Source organism: Furipterus horrens, unplaced genomic scaffold (genome assembly GCF_987537825.1).
Source record: "Furipterus horrens unplaced genomic scaffold, mFurHor1.1.pri manual_scaffold_7, whole genome shotgun sequence".
Classification (NCBI taxonomy): domain Eukaryota; kingdom Metazoa; phylum Chordata; class Mammalia; order Chiroptera; family Furipteridae; genus Furipterus; species Furipterus horrens.
This window is the reverse complement of record NW_028327177.1, coordinates 115,318,026-115,338,305: the sequence shown is the minus strand read 5'-3', so window position 1 is coordinate 115,338,305 and position 20,280 is coordinate 115,318,026. Positions and strand designations below refer to the sequence as shown.

The 20,280-nt window shown below is 40.3% G+C and overlaps 1 protein-coding gene across 1 annotated transcript in view; it reads left to right on the top strand.

Moving 5' to 3' along the window:
- Positions 1 to 20,280, top strand: part of ACP3 (acid phosphatase 3) — a 37,123-nt gene that overhangs the window by 2,463 nt on the left and 14,380 nt on the right. The window contains exons 2-7 of the mRNA XM_090284339.1: positions 4,142 to 4,237; positions 7,006 to 7,092; positions 7,562 to 7,714; positions 12,079 to 12,177; positions 14,106 to 14,198; positions 15,830 to 15,962. Coding sequence (XP_090140465.1) covers positions 4,142 to 4,237; positions 7,006 to 7,092; positions 7,562 to 7,714; positions 12,079 to 12,177; positions 14,106 to 14,198; positions 15,830 to 15,962 — 661 coding nt within the window. The remainder of the gene's footprint in view (positions 1 to 4,141; positions 4,238 to 7,005; positions 7,093 to 7,561; positions 7,715 to 12,078; positions 12,178 to 14,105; positions 14,199 to 15,829; positions 15,963 to 20,280) is intronic.

Below are 20,280 nucleotides of genomic sequence, written 5' to 3'. Positions count from 1 at the left end.
TTCCCTTGAAGGTTTGGTGTGTTGGCTTGACTCATAACCAGCAGGTGGTTTTCTTGCTTTTCCTCTGTGATCCAAAAGAAATAAATCTCCCCCAACTCTGAAAAGCTGTTCTTGACAGAAAGAGCAGGAAACTGTCCTTGGTTCTTATTCTGTCTTACAAACTGAGTCACCACATGATCTTTTAAACAGCTTCACCAAAGTGTTTCCCATAGTATGCCAGTTCGATGAGTTGTTAATAGATATTGCTTGGTAAAATGGGTTTCAATAGTTAAATCAGCTTTGGGAATTGAACATGGTTTAAACTGTGTTTAAAGGTCTCTTAAATGCAGCACCCCTCACATTCTTAAATATCCTAATATGTACTGTGGCTTTCAAAGAAAGAACTTAGTAAATTGTATTTCCTGAATTTTGATTCCAGAGAGTAGAAAACCCTTAGAGAATTGCTATCTTAAAAATTTATATGGAGAGAATAAGTATGGTGAATCCCAACATACCTATCAACCAGCTTCAATAATTATAACTCATGGCCAGGCTTGTTTCAATCCATATTCCGCACACACCTACTATTATCCTGTACTTCCATATTCCATTCATAAATAGGGAGATGCCATTGGAAAGCTTTCTTTCTCCTCTAAGCAAAGGAAAAACCACAGGTTCAGTGATCTCATCAGATGGACTGAAAAACTCCTCATTCCACCCAGGTTTTACAAAGAAAGATGGTGAGTCACACAGTATAAGCTCTTCTCAGTCTTCATGGTTAACCTTACAAAATTCTTACTCAAGTCATAGAATATCCTCAATTAAAATGGCCTCCAAATCTTAAGCACATCAGCTCCACACTGGGTAGATAACTTCCACATTGTGCTTCATGGAGAGAGGAACTGTCATGGTATCCCCCTGTGTACTCATCAGTGTCTCCACATCCTTATGCAACTCGACAAATCTGGTTAGCAGACTCCAGAGAGCAGGATCATTCATCAGGACAGCAAACCATGGTTCTTTAAAAAAAAAAAAAAGGTTATCTGTGATTTTAAAGGGCGAAATGAATGTGATGTGCTGGGGCTGGCAATCAGGAGAATTAAGATGTGGACAGCTGACTTGATCTCTTTGAGCCTCCGTTTCCTTATTTGTTCAATGCAGCAATAATGCAACTTGTCCTCACAGGGGGTTATAAAAACTAAAAGAGAGAGCAGGAAAAGAACTATACAAAACCAAAGGGGAGGGTTGCACAAATATAATGGATTGTTATTATTTTGGATGTCTTCCTATTGTAATTACCACTAGTACTGCAAATAGACCCACTGCTAATAATACATTTATAGGTTTCTAAGGGATTGCAAAGAGTATGATTGCTGGACTGAGAATAGAAGCTATACATTTGGCAGAGCTGCAGTTAAGAAAATTGTCCTGCCACAGACTTAAAAGAGCACCTAGGCAGAGTCCAAGGGCTTCAGCTGAACTGGTGAAACTCCAGAAGCTCAAGGATGCCACTGTGTATGCACACATATGTGTGCACATGCACACACACACACACAGACTTTGATTTCCAGCACTGGATTTGGAGGATGGTTTATTGTTTCTGGGCAACACTCCTTCCAAAGAGTTCAGAGCATGTTTGAGCCACTACCTCAAAAACCCTTAAAACCTACTGAAATGTAGGGGAGCACAATTCTTTCTGACCTGTAAGAACAGAGTCAGAAAGCTTGCCCATATCTTGTGATTATATTTCAGTGCTCTGCTCTTTTAAACACATTCCTTTAAAGGGATCACACTTTTTCCCCCAGGCCATTCTGTCATTGAGCTGCATAACCTCAGCTTTATTTTTAAAATAATGTTTGGGGTTTACATCAAGGTTTTGGTTTCTTCTGATGCACCACCATTACACACATGCAGCTTCCAAACTTAGAGGAGAGAGTAGAGTTTATAATGAAGCCCCATACCCAGAGCATGCACATTTCGCTGATGCGATGCTGAGGGGTGTTTGACCATAAAGAAATGAGCCTCTTCCTCGAGGTGAAGAGTGCTGGCATTGAGGACACAACCTATGTTAGAATCTCTGCTCTACCACTTACTCGTTGTGTGCCCTTGGGCAGGTCACTTAACTGAGGTCCATTTCCTCATTTGTGAAATGAAAACAATAGCTGCTTTGTAGAATTGAGGAGAGGGTTCAATGTGTAAAAAGCACACAGCACAGTTTTGAGAATGAAGCAAGAGTTCAAAAACTGTTGAGGGATTATCGTTGTGTTTATAGGCTGGAAGGAAATGTAAATCATTTCATCTGACTTCTTTTAACTAACTCGGTGGCTCCCAGCTGGGAGTGATTTTGTCCCCCAAGGGACATTGGGCAATGCCTGGAGACCTGTTTGATTGTCACAGTGGGGAATGCTACTGGCACCTAGCGGGCAAAGGCCGGCATGTAAAATGCTGAACATCCCACAATGCACAGGACACCCCCTCACAAGGAATTATCCAACCCAAATGTCAACAGTACTGAGGCTGAGAAACCCTGGAAACTAAACAATGTGGGGTTTATAATCTATTGAAATCATATAACAACTTGAGTTGCTCAGATCTGGGAAAGTATTTTGCACTGTACTTTTGGGATCTAAGAGTCTAAAGTGTTTCCATTGTGAAAAGAGAAGCACTAATGGTTAGTCTCAATAATCTCTGGTCATGACCAAGTCACACTTAGTGACTAATAATTGTAGGTTCTCACCAGAGAATATCAAGCCTTTCTTCCTGCCATGAGGGTACCATTTATGGCAGTAATTCCTTACCTGACCAAAATGTTTTCTTAAGATCCTACACCATTGGCCCTGTGTTTTCTGTAGCCTGTTCTACTGAGAGATTTTAGTTTAGGGAAGCAATTGTCAACCTTTTTCATCTCATGGCACACAATAAATTACTAAAATTCTGTGGCACTCTAAAAAAGATATTGTCTTTTTTGCCAATCTGACAAAAAAATAATAGATATTACTTTTTATTTATTCATACCAGATGGCTATTGTTGTGTTGGCTGTTGTCATTTTTATTTTTACCTGACAATCTAAGGGGAAAGAGGTCCATGCTGCTGACTAAAGAGGTCCATGCTACTTAGGGGGCCAAAAGATCAGTTTTCTTCAGACACCAGAGGCACAACCCAGGTCTTAGAATCCTCCCTCACTGTCCTGGAATCCCATCTCAAAGATGGCTAAAGTTTCGAGACTGTTCCTTATTCAGTGTCTGCTGAACTATTTTATAGAATTTCAGAAGAGCAGCCTCCTAACTTTCTTTTCAATGGAGCATCTGAGTTAAGCAGGAAATATCAGATAATGCAACTAAATATATTTGCTGACATCATTGTAAACTTCATCTTGTATTTCTTGCATATTTTTCTTTCCCTATCATTTGCTTATCAAAGAGTTTTGTGTTTGATTTGGTATACTGCTCAGAAAGTTTAATCAAAGAACCAAGGTTTCAAAAGTTCAGGTAACTTTCCCCAAAGAGTGAAATGGGCAATCAAAATAGCATGACCATATATACATACCCAAAGTATATCCTTAAAGTATTGAGAATTTGCTTTTCTCAGCTCCCCACCCCAATTCCTTTACCCCCAACCTCTTAAAAACTCACAAATAGTTGCTTCAAAGTGGTTGCAGATTCTTGAAGCATTTAATAGCCACTATTTTATTACATGCAAAAAAATTTAACACCATTATTACTGGAACCACAATTAAGGAAGAAATCATTCTCATCAGAGTTTGTCTGCAATAAAGTGATCATGCTAAGTAAGCTTTGTGTTCCTCCTATGCAATGTACAAACCAGTCTCCATGTGTGGATCACCTGCCTCCTAATGGCCAATCATCTTGTTACTTACGTTACCTGCAACACAGGGAAAGTGTTAGTGATCTTAGAACAGTGGTGCTTAACCTAAGATTTACCTGAGGAGGTTTTTATAGTTCTGATGCCCTAGCCATCACCTAAACTAATTAAAACAAAATCACTAGGGCTGGATCCAGCTTCAGAATTTTTTTAACTCCGCAGGTGATATCACGAGCAGCCAAGATGGGGAATCAGTGACTTAAGAAATGTCTGTCATGAGGAGCAGAGACAAAATACCTAAGTGAAATTTGTAACATTACTGTCTTAATCTATTTTCAGGTTTTTAGGCATGGAGACCGAAGTCCCATCGAAACCTTTCCCAATGACCCCATTAAAGAATCTGCATGGCCTCAAGGATTTGGCCAACTCACTCCGGTTGGTTGGATTTTTAGCTAACGTCAGTGCTAAGTGTCCAGGGAAACTAAACATTGTGGGGTTTATAATCGATTGAAACCGTGTAACAACTTTAATTACACAGCTCTAGGAAGATATTTTGCACAAGTACCTGGGATCTAAAAGTCCAAACTGTGTTTTGATTGTGGAACAAGAGGAACTAATGGTTAGCCTAATATATTTCTGGTCATGTCCAAGTCTCCCTTAGTGACTAGTCACTATAGGAAAAGTATAGAGAGTTGCCTGTTTTGGTTGTTTTTACCCTGTTGATTTTATTAAAGGATAAGAGATATGCATGGACAACAGAAGAATACAGGAGTTTAGAGATGCTGAAGAGAGCCAAAAGTCAGCCCCTGAGCTTTTCAAGCTCCACCTGAGAAAGTAGAAAGCAACCATGTCATCAATAAGCCACATCAACAGGATTAGGAAAACATGAGTCCTCCGGAAGTGCTACTAGCAAATTTGATTTCTTGTCAGCTGGATATGTTGGGATTGAGCCTTCCATATAAGTGGTCACTTACACACAGGAAGCCTTACTTCCTCTCAAGCACCTGAAGAGAAGGTGAACTGGGGAACAAAGGCAAATGTAGTCTCTGCTCCACTGCCCCATACCCTTCGCTTGTAAGAGTGGATGGCTCTTCTATAATGCCAGGTGCATTGCTTCTGTACTGACCAAAACACTCTTTAAATATATTAAGAAGATGTCAAAGAATGTTTAGAGTTGGATATCTCCAACACAAATGGGTCTTAATCTTGACCAAACATTGGAATTATTTGAAGAGGTATAAAAAAATATTGATGCCTGCCTGGGAGATTCTTATTTAATTGGTCTAGAGTGTGGCCTGGATATTGGGATTTTTAGAAGCTCCTCAGAAGACAAGCTGACTCTAATGTGTAGCCAAAACTGAGAATTACTGCCCTTACTCAATTACAATGTTTTATAAAGAAGTAAACTCAGAGAGGCTATTTGAGGCCAGCATCTTCTGGCTCTCGGGTCAGAGCTCTTCCCATCATAGCCTACCCAGCTTGTGACTTCCTGAATAAGAGATGTTACAGCAATTCAGGGCTGCTTCTTAATAACTTCTGTTCTATATGGACTTCTGTTTACTTGCTGTGCTTTTGCAGTAAGACCAACAGATTCTTCCAGACTGTAGGATCCGTATTCTTCTTCTGAGAGTTTCTCGACTAACCATCAGGTTCTCCTAGAGCAGTGTTTCTCAAGCTCTCAAGTGCAAATGAATCATTTGAAGATCTTGTTAAAAATGCAGATTCTAATTCAGCAGGTCTGACATAGGACTTGGGATTCTGCATTTCTAACATACCTCCAGGTGATGCCATTTTTGTTGGTTAATGGACTCCCTTGAAGTAACAAGGCTCTAGAGCTCAAATCTTACCCTTGACCTGGTACTTACAATGTACATAATGACAAGTGATGGCTTTCTAGATCAGTGGCTCTCAAAGTGTGGTCCCTGGATGAGCAATATAACCATCACCTGGAAACAATATAACTGTAAAATCTATGGCCCCTCCCACTAAACCAGAAACTCTGTGGTGGAAGCCAGGGAATTTTTGCTTTAATGAGTCCTCCAGGTGATTCTGTGCATGGTAAAGTTTGAAAAGCACTGCTCTATAGAAAATGACTATTTCCTCAAAGGTCTGTTATAAGTTAGAACAACAACTAGAACCAAAGTACCTGCTTATTCAGCTACCCAGGTCACCTAGGAAACTCACGAACCTCAAAGCACACCTTATTCCTTTTTTACCTCCTTCCCCATTCTCGAGGGATGGTGATGATAGCAGTGGCCAGGAGTGACAAGCAAATGAATGAGTATGACCAAGCAGAAGTCACAGTGACCACATCCTCTTTGACTCCTGATGCTCTGGTGAAGCTCTGGGTTAAAGACAGACTTAAGTACAGTGTTTCGCAAAGCATGGTGCTCTACTACATGGATCTGAATCACTCGGGGGACTTGTTAAAATGCAGGTTCCAGGGCTACACCCCAGATTTAATGAGCAGGAGTCTGGGGGGAAATGCTGAGGAATCCCCATTTAAACAAGCACCCATAGATAAATTTTGCTTCTGGTGCACAATAATGCTTGAGGACCATTGAGCTAAAGCAATGCTCCTCAGTGATTACTGGCCATTGGGATCTTAAGGAGCTTGTTAAAAACAGATTTCTGAGCTCATCCGCAAAGTAGGTGGAGCCCAAGAACTTGGTTTCTAACATACTCCTAAAAGATGCTAATACTGCTGATCCACACTTTGTAACAGGCTCCAGTTTTTCATATACCATGCAGAGATAATCCATACAGGTAATAAAACATTGCACCCAGAGATTGAACATGATCTTCAGATTCATCAAATCCAACCCCTTATCAAATGGTTGAATTTCTCCCTCCAACCTTCATCCCACCCCAGGTGGTCAACCAGTCCTTTGAATGTTCTGCCAGCAAAGATAACCATTGAATGCTCTACCACACCAGAGATGAATTATTTACATAAACCAGATTTATCACCAACTCTTAACTATGGAAATCTCTGTGTTAAGTGCTAATGAAGATAAAGAGTTTTCTCAGGGAGTCATGACTAAAAAGTACAGCCTTCTTTTCTTGTTTTCATTTACAAATGTGTTGTTAACTGTGGAACTATTAAAGTATACCATTGTTCACACTACTCATTTAATGAGGAGAGATGAGATAAGATTCACAGAACTTACTTTCAGTAACTTTTGCTTTTATTTTCCCCCTAGCTGGGCATGGAACAGCATTATGAACTTGGAGAGTACATAAGGAAAAGATATGGAAATTTCTTGAATGAGTCCTATAAACATCAACAGGCAAGTTGGGGAGCTAAAAGTGGGAACTTTGTCCCTCTGAAAGACTTTAACATGATGTTGCACTTATCAAAGTGCTTCACTTGTTTCCCAAGGAAGTTAGACAAGTCAGATATCCTGTTTAGAAATGTACCCCTCTTTACAGAAATATTTTGTTCAAAAAAAATTAGGAATAGGAATAAGTGCAAAATTTTATGGACTTCTATGGTAAATACTTCAGCTTGGCGGGTAGTGGCAAGTAGCCACCACTTAATTGGTCTCTTGTCAATTCAACTATTGGCATACCAGGTTGCTCTATAGCATGGCGTACTCATAATACTGTCTCTTCCATAACAGATCTTATGATCAGGTTGCTACCACAATGTTTGCTAATGTTTTGGTGTGGGTATCCTGCTCTTTCCCAGGTATTAGCTGCCCAGGAAAAACCCACAGTTCCTCTCAGTTGGATTCTGCCTTGATTTTCCCACTTTAGGTTTATGTTCGAAGCACAGATGTTGACCGGACTTTGATGAGTGCTATGACAAACCTTGCTGCCCTGTTTCCCCCAGAGGGTATCAGCGTCTGGAATCCCAGCCTACCCTGGCAGCCCATCCCTGTGCACACAGTCCCTCTTTCTGAAGATCGGGTCAGTATTCTGGGAAAACCATAAGATTCTATGGGGCCTGGAAGAGTAGTGCAGCTTGCTCAGTACATGTGGACTTGGGAGTCTGGACTCTCCTTGGGCTGTGCAGCCTTAATTGTTTTCTAACTAAAGGTGCAAAGGACAATGCAGAACATAGAAAGCCCAAGGCAGTAGAGAATAGGAACAGAATTTCTGTTTGGATCTTTATTATCTATTTTGTTTTGCCATTCTTTTAACTTATGCTAAGTTGTCTCTCTCTGTCTACACACACACACATACACAGCTCCCAGTGTTCTGCCTTCAATTCTTTTGATGGCCCACACAGAGTTCTCTCCCTGTGAAATATCCGAAAACTCCTTTGCTTACAAAGAAAAAAAAGGAAAGAAAGAGTTGCGTATATAATTGGTATCCAACAATTTATATGTGTCATGGAATTTACCCTCATTACAACCTTGAATGGACAATATTATTGTTCTTCTTTGATAGCCAGGGAAATTAGTGCTTAGAGAACTTAACCAAAATGGATCCAACTGATAAACAACACTACAAGGACCAGGCAATTCCAGAGCAAATTCCTTCTCTGTAAACTAGTAGCTTTCAAACTTAGCTGCACATTAGAATCACCTGACAATTTTTTTTTAAATCCTAATGCCCAGGGCACTCTTCATAACAAACCAGAATCTCTGAGGTTGGGACCCAGCCATCACTATTTTTTAAATAATCTCCCTAAATGATTCCAATGGACAGCCGAGTCTGAGAACCAGTACTATAAAGCAAGCTGCTCTGAGAGAAATTCTCAAATTTACTTACATTGGTTGGGACTGATCAAGAATGCTTTAAGACTCTATGAAGGAAATATTGGAGACAAGGAGTCCTAATTCCCCTGCCACATTAAAAACATGACCATCTCTCCTCTCTATGGCTGAGACTTACCACGACCGCTGGACCTGGACTATTGCTCAGTGACTTCTCGGGTAGGTTATTATCCTCTTTGCCCCGCCAGTGCTCCTAGAAATTGGAGTTAATTGCTGCATCTGGTGACTTAAGACTTTTTCCCAAATGCTTTGTGGAAACAATTCAACCCTGTTAACCTCATTCTAGGTAAATATGCTCCAACCAGTTTTTTCTGGTGTTTCCAAAGACAGAATTATTTATTTATGCATCTTTCCATCACATAATCAGGAGTCAAGTATTATAATGTTCAGTGTTCTCAGGAGTTTATAAATATCCTCTTCTAAAAAGAAAAATAAAAGTCAGTTTTCAAGCCCTGGCTGTTGTGATTCAGTGGATTGAGTGCCGACCTGTGAACCAAAGGGTCACTGGTTTGATTTCCAGTCAAGACACATGCCTGGGTTGCAGGCCAGGTCCCCAGTTGCGGGTACACGAGAGGCAACTACACATCGATGTTCCTCTCCCTCTCTTTCTTCTTATCTTCCCTTCTCTCTAAAAATAAATAAATAAAATCTTTAAAAAGAAAAAGGAATTTTTTTTAAGAAGTCACTTTTCACTACCTTTTCTGCATAAAGACTAGACAGAGCACCAAATATAGCCAATGTAGGCCAAGATAGCTATTAAACCCTTAATCCTGAAAGATAGTAATTAAATTAAATAGTAAAGAGAATACAGGTACTATTAGAAGAGGATGAGAAAAACGGGGAGAGTGAGGGAAAGGAAGAGAGAAACAAGATTACCTACCTATGGCTTCCAGCTACCTACTCACTAAGATGAAAACAGTTTTCTCTAACATCAACTAAGAAATCTAAGAAAATCAACCAATCAACACAAAGTTATTCCCAGAGCTGTGCTAACTGCTGTGGAGAAATATAAGAGAAATACAAAGCCAGGTTTCTTTGTTAATTTATAATTCATCTGATGAAAAAAGATTCACATGTGTGAAATCTGTAGAATACAAGATGGGGAGCAATGATTTCAGATACAAGCTGTAAGTGCTGGAGGAATTCAGAGAATGAGATGTACATGGAGCTGCCAAAGGGCAGTCATTCAAGTCTTCATGGAGAGAGTGAGAACTTGAACGAGACCTTGGAGGAGGGGCAGGAAAGAGAGGAGGGCAGCTGGAAAGTATGGCAGTGAGTGAATACACAGAGTGTTTGCTCTTCTGTGTTCAGAGTTCATATTTAGAAAGAATGAAACTATGTTGGCTGCAGATTAGAGAATCCAAATTCAATAGCCAGAAGGAATCATGAGGCTGAAAGGCAGCCTCCAATAAAATCTTTCAAGTTGGGAAAACCTAGGTCTGAGAGCCAACTAATTCAGACACTTGACCTTGAGTAACCCTGCACCTCAGTTTCCTTTTCTGTAAAATGGGAACAACAGTGTCCACCTAACTTCTTCATAGGAATTTGATGAAAGTTAGTTAAGTCCATTAAGAAATGGAAAAGACTGTATAAACTACAAAATGCTGGGCAGATGTTTAGGTATTATTCTATACATTTTTACCTGACTCTTTCAATATGTGGAATGAGAAAACTAAAGTCTAGAAAAGTTAAATAATTCATTAAAACCTAGACCTTTCAATGAACAGTCCTGTGCTTTTTCCCTCCACAATGTCACTTCTAAACTATGGGAAATTTTGAAAGCCATATAAAGAAATTCAGATGTAAAGCAATAGATCTAAAGGTATACGTTTTTCAGAATGTCAACTGTAATTGAAAAATAAAATTAAATAAATTTTTTCTAAAAGCAGTATACATGCACTGAGTGCTGCTTTGAGGCCTTTGTTTGACGATGGCTTGGAAGGAAAAGATACTTGAGCCTCTGAGAATAACTGTTGAAGCAATTCAGAAATAAAGGAACAACGGCCTGAAATTCGATTGTGTCGATGTTAGGGGAAGGAAAGAGAGGGGAGGCAAGTGACACACAGAATCAGAAGTGACAGGAAGCAACTTATAAAAAAAAGTTTTCTCAGTAGCTATTAATATACCCGGCCCTTTTTTAGGCACTGACAACACAGCAGTGAATAAATCAGTCAAAATTTTGGTTGTCCTTGAGTTTATATTTTATAGGAAATAGATCATTAAAAAGTAAATAAATAAAATAATCTGAGATTGTGGCGAGCTGCTTGAAAGAAATAAAACAAGGCAATGTGGTGGTGGCGGCTAGGGCAGGATGGTCAGAAAATCCAGGGTAGGAGTCCATGGGGAAGCATCTCAAGCAGGGAACAATCTGCAGAGGCCTCCAGCGTGTGTGTTCGAGGGCCAGCCAGAGCCCCACAGTGCCGCTGGGGAGGGGTGAGTGAGGACAGTAGTGGGAACGCAGGGCAGAGCGGGAACTAGGGGTTAACTGGGAGTTTGGGTTTTATTCCAAGTTAAGATGGAAAGCCAATGACGTTTATGAACCACAGAATGGCATGATCTGACTGATGCTTGAAAGTGATTAGTGTTTACAAAAATAAAATAAAATCAAAAGGACTAGTGGAGCCGCTCCTGGACGGTGACATGTGAAGGTAGAACGGAAAACAACTGATCAAGCAGGAAGGTCTCCCCGTAGTTGAAACACAAGTTATGGAGGCTTGGGCTGGAAAGGGAAAATGAAGGTAAAGAAAAGGAGTCTGTTCTAGAAATATTTTTAAAGCAAACAAGCCAAAGTGATGAGTTTATGAAGCAGGATGACAAATGTTGCCACTGGCAGAAGTAGAGAGACCGTGAAGAGGAAATGGATAAAAATGAAGAAGTCTCATTCAGCTTTGTACGTATTAAAATTGAGGAAGAAGAGAACCACCCAAGTAGTGATATTCACCAAGGGCTGGACTAGCTGCAGATGGGAAGTCAGAGCAACAAAATAAACTTGGGAGTCACCAACCTGTTAAACCTCAAAAAGATTGTTGGCTTTAAACCCATTTTAGCATGATCGCTGTGTCCTCGTTATAGGTCTTTACATATATTTTTCTATTGATTGAATATGTGCCCTTATTCTAGTCTGGGAGTTTGCAAGAATTAAGTCGATGAATGGTTAGTTGATCTCTCAAGCTTCTTTCTAGAATCTAATTCATTTCTCAGTATTCAGGTGCACCTAGAAATAAGCGGGGTCAGGAGAAAAGCAAGATAACGATTATTATTTCACACAGAAAACCAGGAAGTGTAACTCTTTACCAATAGCACAGTCCTATTTAGGCAAGTTCATGCAAGAAAAAAATAAAGGGTTTCAGTTCTTGGTGCGTATCCTACTATTTAACACCCGCAGACCATTTATCTCTTTTTCCCTTGAGTTTAGAATTTCTGTTCATCTCAAAACATATTTGAATCTTTTATCAAGATTTCTTTGTACCTAATGTTTAAAATATGGCTGCAGCTTCTTTATTGAAGTTCTTCTGACTTATAAAGATTTTATGATTTTTCTTTTGTTCTCAGTTGCTATACCTGCCTTTAAGGAACTGCCCTCGTTTTCAAGAACTTCAAAGTGAGACTCTGAGATCGGAGGAATTCCAGAAGAGGCTGCACCCTTATAAGGTTAAAAAATAGTGTCATTTAATGGTGTGAGTGTGAGGGCCAAGACAGAGGATGAAGCTGCAGCTTCTTAAAAGTGTAGGAGGAACGTGTCTGCCGGTGGCTGGTTATGGCAATTGGTCAGGCTGTTTGATGAAGGCCAGTCATTGCTACCTGGTCCCCATCACTGTGCTGGGGCCACAAGTCAGTAAAGAAGCCAGTCCATTTTGGATCTTCTACCCGTGTCCCAGAGAGGAGGAACCAGGTGAACGTGTGTGTCTGGCTCAGAATAAATGCAAGTCTATTGTGAGGCTGAGAGGTTGGGACTATTGTCTTCATTTACAAAAGGATCATTATGCCTTTTTACTTTATGTTCTGACTTTGTGAAATACCCCTTTTCAAGACTATACAAATGAAAATATGCTTTGTACTTTTAGAATAATATTTTGAATCTGTAATATATTTACACAGTTAAAAAATTTAAAAATATATATATATATATATTTAAAGGAATACTGTAGAAAATCTCTCAATGACCCCACAGGTAACTGCTGGTGGTATTTTTTATGCAGTCTTGCAGTTTCTTTATTCATATGCAAATAAATTTAAATATATTCTGGTAGTTTCCCCCTTTATTACAGAAAAGTGCTATACTGTTTACAGAATTGGACACCTGCTCTTTTTTAAAATAACAAAGTACCTTGGAAATACTTCTATATTTGTGCATAGTTTCCTCACTTTTTTTTACTACTGTGTATTTGAAGTTCTAGTCATGCCCTAACTTATTTATCCTATCTTTATTGATGGAAATCTGGGTCATTTCCAATCTTTTATTTTTATAGCTGCGTGAATATCTTGTGTATATAAATACTTTTATAAGAATATCTGTGGAATAGTATCCCAGAAGTAAAATTCTGGAGCAATTTAAATTATTATCAAATTATCCTCAGACAAAGGTTATACCAATTTCTACTGTCAGCAATGCATGGGGAGTATTTCTCCACAGTCTTGTCAACAGTGTGTGGACACCGTTAGGGATACTTGCCAATCTGTTAAGTGACAAACGGTATCACTAGAGGTGTCCCCTCTAAAATCAGGAAAGAGACAAGGAAGCACAGTGTTACTACTGTTATATGACATTAAACTATAACTTTTTCTCTCATGATGAGTGAACTTTGAGTATCTTCCTCTAGTTAAATGCTACTTATTTTATGAAAATATGCTTGGGTTAATATTGGCAAACTATTTCCTAGAAAATTTATCTATCAGACAATATCTTCCAAAACGCTTCCCAGAAATTGCTTCCCGTTTCATGAGGCAGATGCTGAACACTGGGTCTCAGTATCATGACAATCTAAGAACCTAGAGAAATGTTGGCATCCCACCCACATCTCACACTTCTTGCCAGATACCAGGTCCTGTTTCTGCATGTCTTCCTGGGGTGCATTGGCCTGGGGCATGCTTTCCTTTCTCACCTTGGCCAGTCATTTATATGTGAGTTATACGTAACCTATTTCCAAAAAGAATTTTGAGGCTGTGCACTTCAATCTGATTCCAGGACAAACCAGGAGCATGTGGCCGTAAGCCAGTTTTTGCTCACATTTTTAATGTCATAATGAGAAATGATCAATTAGTATTTATAAAATTCTTTGGGCTGGCATGATCATAGCCAGTATCACTGGCACACTTTTCTGTAAAGAAGAGCAGTACTTAACAGAGCTAATCTGCCTCAGAGGGAACATTTGGCAATGTCTGGAGACATTTTGGGTTGTCACAGCTGAGGGACTAGAGATGATGCTGGCATCAAGTGGGTAGAGGGCAGGGGCACTGCTAAATGTCCTATAATACATAGGGAAGCCCCCATAACACAGAACTGTCCAGCCCAAAAGCAATAATGCTGAAGTTGAGAAACACTGGTGTAGAAATCTTTTTCCCCTCTCTGTATGTTTCAGGATTTTATAGAAACGTTGCCAAAACTTTCAGGTTACCGTGGCAAGGACCTTTTTGGAATTTGGAGTAAAATCTACGACCCTTTATTTTGTGAGGTAAAAGGAAAAAATATTAAAAATTAACTTGCAATCTGATTTTGACTTATGCCTACTTTGCTTTTTTACAGATGTATTACTTATACTTTCTTTGACATTGCAACATAATTCAAGACTTCTTTATGTTAACTTGAACACTCTGACTTCTTCTTACCATCACTTATGTTTTCAAACAAAATTGCTTTCCTTCTATGCCTGTTACTGGGGAATGCTGGCCTCCTGTCGTGGATTTTAATGAAAAAACACAATGTTATTGTACAGTAAGGTGAAAAAAATGATCTGATTTCTGGATATGAGAACAAGCAGACCAACTTTAAGCCAAGCTATTCAAAATGGTTTATTAGGAAAAGATGTCTTTCTTGCTATATAATGCATACGAGATAACCTTTGTAGCTAGGTAAATTACTGAGTTTTTCAAGGACACATAAGGTTTCTCACTCACCATGCTCCCCCTACTGGCCAAAAAGAGTACTCTACAATCCTGGTTTCCAACCAGCTCACTGCATCCTGGGGAAAAGTTCTGACCACCCACGTGACTCATACCTCTTCTAATTTTGAGGTCATCATGACTGTCTGGGGGCAGCAATTACTTTCATAGTTCCAACTCAATAACAGATGACACAATATGGCCCCCCTCCATGTCAGAGTTTTTTGACCCAAGCACACACAAGTTTCCCAATATGTTTACTTTTTCATCAGCATCTGTTTCAAGGAAGATGTGTTAGCCTTTTTATAAAAGACTCTTAAGTGGAGAAAAGAGTCCACATTTTTATTACAGTCTTGATTTTTTTTTTCTTTCTTCCTTACTACCGTTTGATCTGAGCTATTCCCTAATGTGGTCATGATGTGTGGTTCTTTTTCACCTCATTCTCTCTTGTTTCCTTGCTTTTCTGAAGCCTCCACTTTCATGATTCGTTTTCTCTCTCTCTCTCTCTCTCTCTCTCTCTCTCCCTCCCTCCCTCCCTCCCTCCCTCTCCCTCTCCCTCTCTCCCTTCTGTCTTTGGAACTTGGGAAATCTTAATTAACTCTTCATAGCAGATAATAAATACTGGCACAAGGTCTCTACCTGCCCTGCTTTTCATGTACAGTTCAGTCATCAACTTAACAAATATTCACCAAATGCCCTCTGGGTGCAAGGTGCAGGCTTTCCTCAAGAGTTGGTGCACTGGAAGCTGATGGCAGTAGAAATACATTATTGAAGGCTCTAAAACATATTACTTTTCCCATCTGTCCTCTTAGGCCACTCATTTAGCTTTCAAGCAAATGTCATCTCAGCCTATCAGCTTCACCTTCCCCCCAGGTCAATAAAAAGATTTCTAAACGTTTCATAAAAGAACACGGTACATTCCTGCCCTACCCCACCCTTACTCTGCAAAATATGAATCATCTTTTGGCCCAGAGTTAAGCCAAAAGCTAAGGACTTGGTAGGACGAAGAAAATTCATTTCTGTGAATTATTATTCTGAAAATCAGTACCACCACTTGCCACAAAGTAAAGTTTTCCTAGAAAGAAAAAGCAGGACAAGAAAGGCTGGACCCAGTAGTTCTTGTTGGGTTAAAGATGATAAAAAGTCAACAAAGAGGGCAGTTAGAAGTAAAAATACACATTTTCTTTCTTTTTCTTTGCTGCAGGGTACTCACAATTTCAGTTTACCTTCCTGGGCCACAGAAGACACCATGACTAAGCTGAAGGAATTATCAGAATTGTCCCTCCTGTCCATCTATGGAATTCACAAACAGAAAGAGAAATCTAGACTGCAGGGGGGTAAGTACAGTTAAAAAATGAGAAGAGCACATTGGAGTTGTGGTTGCATGACATAGCTCTTTCAGTCCTAGTTCCACCACTAATCAGCTATGTGACCTTGGACAAATCACTTAATCACTCTCATACCAGTTTCCATTATGCAGAATGGGGATAATAATGATATTCACTTCGTAGGTCATAAGGATTTAAATGAACAAACATATTCAGATGGTTTAGAACAAATGTTACCTGGTACATGATAACACTGGCAATAAATATTATGTGTTATTATAACGATCACTAGTACCCATTCTAGGCCTTCTGGAAAATGAAAGCTTTGGTCTAAAGCTAAATGATACTTTTCATCCTCTTTAGATCAAAGTATCTGAGCCCCATGAAAATCAATTGTGTCTGATGGCCTATTGGATGAATTATTCAAGTGGGCGGCATGACAAAAGTGGCCTGTTTTCTGAAACCCTTGATGGTTGCTATTGCAGAAGTTAATAAAAAATGTTTTGCAGGCTAAGTATGCCCTATAGGTCAATACCTATTGCAATTGACAAGCTTATGACTCAGCTTAAATTTTTCGATTGGTATTAAAAAGCATTTATTTCTCAATGATGCCTCTTCTCAACCAGATATGGCTCTTCATAGCATATGATGAATTCTATCTTGATGAAGGTAGACCCAGGCAAGAGGATGCCAAGTCTTCATAATCATAATAGGTGGGTGGAAGATAAAAGCCAGGACCAGGCAGGATGGGACAAGACACTGAGGCCTCTCAGGGCATTGGGTAGGCAAGCCAAGATACCTAAGGATATGTCAGGTTCAGGGATTGTTAATATAGGCATTAAAACTATGTGTGGAGAATGAGAAAAGGTTTGTTATGTCACGCTGATATAACAGTGAAGCAATTCTAAGCCACAGGAGATGTTTCAAGTTAGATCCTCTAGACAGTTTGAGGAAAACAGTACAGTCACAACAGGACTCCAACTACAGCCAGACTTTATTCGCCATGGGGTCAGGACAAGTTCAGCCAAACCCCTAGAGAATACACAGAGGCAAATCATCCTGGTGGTTGGACCAGACAGGGAGGAAGTTCATTCAGGACTGCATAGCTAGAGAAAGAATTCAAATCACCATCCAGGAGAGGAGTCAACTGCAGCTATAAAAGAGTGGAGCAAGCTAGAACAAGAAGAACAAGTACTGAGGTATGAAGTCGGGATGGTCAAGAGCAACTTCTTATGAAAAGTACAAAGTAGCTTATGGCAAATACTTTGGGACAGTGGTTATTAATGATATAATGGAGTTGCAGGCCTGCTGTTACAGAAGCCTTGACTGCATAGCACAGAGGCAGACCTGATTGAAATGGGCAAGTCCTTACTCCATGCTAAGGGCAACAAGATCCAGCCTTTTGGGAAGGGAGAGCATCCAGAGATGAGTCTTTGATTGGATCTAGTACGTTGGGGGAAACTACCAGGCAGGATACAGACCGAATGTAAAGGGGTGCCCAGGAATCAGCTCAATTATGTACTAAACAACTAAATGATGCAGAGGCAGAAAGTTGGGCTTCGTTGGCTATTTAAGCACCAGGCCTCATGCACAGACCACCAGGTGCCAGCATTATCACTTAATATCAACTCCCATTAGATGGTGGAGGCAGGACTCTTTGATTTATTTCTTCCAGCCTAGTCATAATGGGCTCAGGAATTTAATCCCTTGCTACTCAAAATACAATCCAAGGACCAGCAACATCAGCTATCATCTGACCAGAAATGCAAAATCTCAGGCCCCACCCCAAACCAGCTGAATCAGAATCTGGATTTTAATAAAACTCATAAGAACCTCATATGTACATTAAAGTTTCAGAAACAGTTTTCTAGATGCGAGAGGTGGTGAAGAAAAGAGCATAAAATTCAGGCCAGAGTTGTCAATAGCCTAATAATAGATGCAGCAGTCTGTATATAAGCAAAAAATGAGGTTTGTCCTAGTAGCTTGCTCATGTCTCTTCTTTTTTTTTTTTTTTTCTCATTTACTTACTAGAGGTTGTATTTCACAGAAGTCACTTCCCTTTTCTGGGTCTCAGTTTTCCCATCTGATGAGTGTATTGAACTAGATTCTGTCTGTTTGAGTCCCTCTCTAAAGTGTTCCCTCAGTCTTGGACTCTGAAGGCTGGCCCTCATGTGAATGCACCTGTCCTATTTCCTGGAGAAGGTCTAGTGCTACTGATAAGCCAGGAAATTGTTTCCTGAGTGATACCTGCCAAAGCACAAGTTCAGTCTATTGTTCCAGTCTGGCTAGGCGAGAGAGACTTATCAGCTACATGCTTGTTGAATGGTGAAGAGGCTGAATGTCATCCTGAAGAAAAAACATGTATTGTCTGAGGGACACAGAGTCACATGGGAACATCAGGGCTTTGACCAGCATCTTCCAACCTTTACCAGAACTTTTTGTTCTATCAGTTGGTTTCAGGAGTGATACTGTTGGATAATATCCTACTTATCCTCCTCCAACTACACACACACACACACACACACACACACCAAGAAAATCCTACAGTTTATTTAGAAATATATTAATGGAAACCTCTTGTTGCTCTAGACCAGGGGTTGGCAAACAACACCCTGCATTTCCAAATCCAGCCTACTGCCTGTTTTTTATAAATAAAATGTTATTGAAACTCAGCCACACTCATTCTTAGGTTGTATCTATGGTGGTCTTTGTGCTTTTACCCAAGAGTGTACAGTTGTGGTGGACCATCTGGCCCACAAAGCCTAAAATATTTACTACCTGGTCCTTTGCATAAGAAGTCTGCCAATCCATGCTGTAGCCTAAGAGCAAGAGAAGGGATGTTTATGTCTTCCAATCAATAGCATTTTGTCTAGTTTATGCAGATTCAATAAATGATGCAACAGGGATGTCAGAAGCTAGCTTATATTACAGCATGGTCTAATGACTAAGAGCAAGGGTTTTGAAGTAGGCCATGCTGGGTTCAGGGACGCTCAGCCTGTCTGCTCACAGTTGTGTAATCTTGGACAAGTCGCTGAACCTCTCTGAGTCTCAGTTTCCCCTCCTATAAAACTTCATTACTGGGATGCCAGAGCCTGGGGATAATTGTGATAGTTACCCTTAGATTCTCCTAAAACAGTGTGGACAGTCACTCTAGACCAAGAGCTAATATCATTCTATTATCAACATTGAAGGCTGCTGCAAAAGCACTTGTTGAAAAGGGACAAGTTGACGAAGACTGTCATGACTCACAGAAACTTGGCCACAGGGTTTAGTACCGAAGTGGCATGAAGGTAAGGCTAAAGTCCCAGAGGAAGGCAACCTTCCCGAGGACAGGGAGATGTAGACCTGTTGCAGATGGAGAGTCCAGCTTCTTCTATTCTTAATCAAAGAAGTCCGAGCATCTACAGGAAGCCTTTATTGTGCTTATTGGTATACAGACCAATAAAATCTCTTCTTCCCCTTTTATGAGCTTTTTGAGGACAGGAAACATGTCCGATTCACCTAGCAGAGTATCTGGTCCATTATGGCTGCTCAGTATCAATGTTCTGCTCATTGCAAAAAAAAAAAAAAAAAACAAGAACAAAAACCTGGTCATTCTCAAGACAAGAGAGCACATGTGTAATAGAGGGACCACCAGCAGAGACACAAGGGGTCTTCAGGTGATGGTGGTAAAAGTCCCTGAGGCAACATGTCCCTCAAACAGCGCCTGGCACCTCGAGGTATCTGTCAGCCTTTAGTGTCTGCAGATAGGATGGAGGCTGGGCTGTGCATCTGCCTTTCACCACCTCAGGAGCAACAATTGCAAAGGGCATCAGCTCTCATCTCTGAAGACACATGAAAGCTACAGATGCTGGAGGTCCCCTTAATAATGACATCCAGGGGAACCTGCAGAAATGGTCTGCAGGAATCAGTCCATGAACACAACAGACAACTAGAGAGCTGCTGTCTCCCATGGTCTCTAACAGATCCGACTGCCAGAGAGTGGAAGTAAGAGGCGAAGACAGAGAAGTACATGCCCTGCTCTCATATCAGGCCTGCCCTGGAGAAGAGTATTGGCTAACAACTTTGAAAAAAAAAAAAAAGCCATCTGAAATCCCTTCCAGGTTCCTCAGCCTCCTAACCTGAGCTTTAACAAAATCTGGTGTAGTAAAGTCCCAGCATGCCAGGTCGGCCCTCCTTCCCCAGCTGTGTGAAGCACTGTGTCTCTGGGCCTCAGCTTCTTCTCTGAGAAATGGGTACAAGTCAGAATTCAGCAAAATAATGTATGTAAATCACACTGCTATCACACAGCAGATGGGCAACAAAAATTAGTTCTTTCCCTGTCTTC